The 2,081-nt window shown below is 45.1% G+C and overlaps 1 protein-coding gene across 1 annotated transcript in view; it reads left to right on the forward strand.

Moving 5' to 3' along the window:
• The first annotated feature begins 1,425 nt into the window (after nt 1-1,425).
• The window catches only part of LOC117960515 (intersectin-1-like), a 13,015-nt gene continuing 12,359 nt past the window's right edge, over nt 1,426-2,081 (forward strand). Inside the window, exon 1 of the mRNA XM_034898460.1 lies at nt 1,426-1,453. Coding sequence (XP_034754351.1) covers nt 1,426-1,453 — 28 coding nt within the window. The remainder of the gene's footprint in view (nt 1,454-2,081) is intronic.

The following is a 2,081-nucleotide window of genomic DNA, read 5'->3' on the forward strand; positions in this document are numbered from 1 at the left end:
CTCTCTCTCTCTCTCTCTCTCTCTCTCTCTCTCTCTCTCTCTCTCTCTCTCTCTCTCTCTCTCTCTCTCTCTCTTCTTATCCTAGGAGGGGATGAGTAAATGAGTTGAGAAAGGGGGGAGACACAGACAGGACAATAGAGACCTTTTCTGTTTTTGTTTACTTTTATAATGGAATAAATATACTTCATACACATTTAAATTCATGGTCTTTTGCCCACAGTTTAAAAATGTAGATGTTACAATGATTCATGGTGTATTTTTTATTTTATTTTTTGTAAATTCGGGTCCCGGGGAGACACCGAATTCCTCTTTTGGGTCTTGAGCTGAAAAAGTTTGGGAAACCACATGCCTAAAAGAAGCGCTGACTTTAAGAAGAATGTGTGTGAATGAGTGTGAAGCACAAACAAGCAAGTGTGCTCCGGCTGGCTGCCCTGCTTAAAACAAAGGTTTGCTACCCGGGTGACATGCACCCGCATGGGTAGAGTGGTCTAGTCCCCTTGGACTGGGACTAGCCTAAATACCAGATGACAACAGCAGATTGATGCAAAGCTCTTTTAGCATTTTTTCCGCCACATACGTTAAAAAAACATGGCATTCAAAGCGTGCTCTATCCCTTTTATTGAGAATATCGGTGTTCATGCATTGGCTTTCTGGTGTGTGCACCACGACTAGAAACTCACAACTTCAGCATCAAAAAATGATGGACTCGCGCTGGAAAGCAGTTTTCCTCTGACTTGAGTTTGTCTCCCGTGTCACCACATTTGACCTTTGACCTTTGACCTGACCTCACATTATTTAGTCTTCTTTAACCCGTTTGTGCCGGATGCTTCGCGCCGACACATCACATCTACCGCCGGTTACTGCGTCGCGTAAGCATGAACCTCCTGCCGGCTGCTGTGTGGCGCAAAGGATCATCCAGCTCTTCTTCATCATCATCATCATCATCATCGTCATCATCATCTACCACATCCTCCCTCCCAAACTCCTCACTATCTTCCACCTCCATGTCCCTGCCCTTGCTGTCTAAATCCTCCTCTGTCGGAGACATCTATGTCTGGTTGATTGACGTGTTTTTGAGCAAACTACGGTACATTTTGGTGGTCACGTGGCTATAAATAGCCAACAAGACCCGCCTCCTGTGTATTTGAACCAATGACGCGTCATGTCAAGACCGGCACATCCGGCACAAATGGCCTACCATGCTGTTAAGTGTTGCACTGTCGACCTCGGTGACTGAAGTGAGCCCCCCTTTTAACTTTGAGAGCATTTTTGTGGCGCACCATTGAAACGTTCTCAATGTGAAGTGGTTATATTATCGATGATTTTGCTGTACTGTTGGGTCATGGATTTCTTAATCTGACACTTTCTCTGTTTTCCTAAATGTGTTGTTTCAGGTGTTGTGTGGTGCAGAAGACTGAGTGAACCATGGCACAGTTCCCCACCACATTCACAGGTCAGTGTGTGTGTGTGTGTGTGTGTGTGTGTGTACCAGGCGTGAGAGAGGGGTGTAATGGAAGGTATTGTTGATATTTTCCTCTCAGAGTTGACCCAGACACACTAACCCTGACCGCCTCCCCAAAAAAAGAGCCTCAAAACACAGCAAAGCGATGCCGACTGCAGACGGCAGCTGATTGGACGAACGCGTCGCAGGGGTCTGGTTTCTCTGGAAATCCAACGCCAGACTGTCATGGCGGCTCGTTCAGAATAGAGTCTTTTATTTTGCTAAAATAGTTGTAATAGTAGGCCTTGCAGCCTTCCCGTCAACCATTTTCTGACATTTTTTGTCACTTTTTCAATGTTGTGGGTGCTTTTTTAAATGTCTTTTCCAAAGTTATTTGATATTTCTAATGTTGACATTTTCAGCTCATTTCAAAGGCCCATTTTTTTGTGTTGGAAAAAAACTGAAAATGGGATAAAATTTGACCCGAGGACAACAGGAGGGTTAAAAGATTTTCGTCAGGTTTTGAGAGACTCTAGTGACGTCATTTCCCGGTTAGCCTCCCACCAATCAGGTTGGTCGTTGGAGCCAGACTACCGACAGTGCCCGCCTTTTGACCGAGCATGTCAGGTCGGACAAAATG

The sequence above is a fragment of the Etheostoma cragini genome, chromosome 17 (assembly GCF_013103735.1).
Source record: "Etheostoma cragini isolate CJK2018 chromosome 17, CSU_Ecrag_1.0, whole genome shotgun sequence".
Taxonomy (NCBI): Eukaryota; Metazoa; Chordata; class Actinopteri; order Perciformes; family Percidae; genus Etheostoma; species Etheostoma cragini.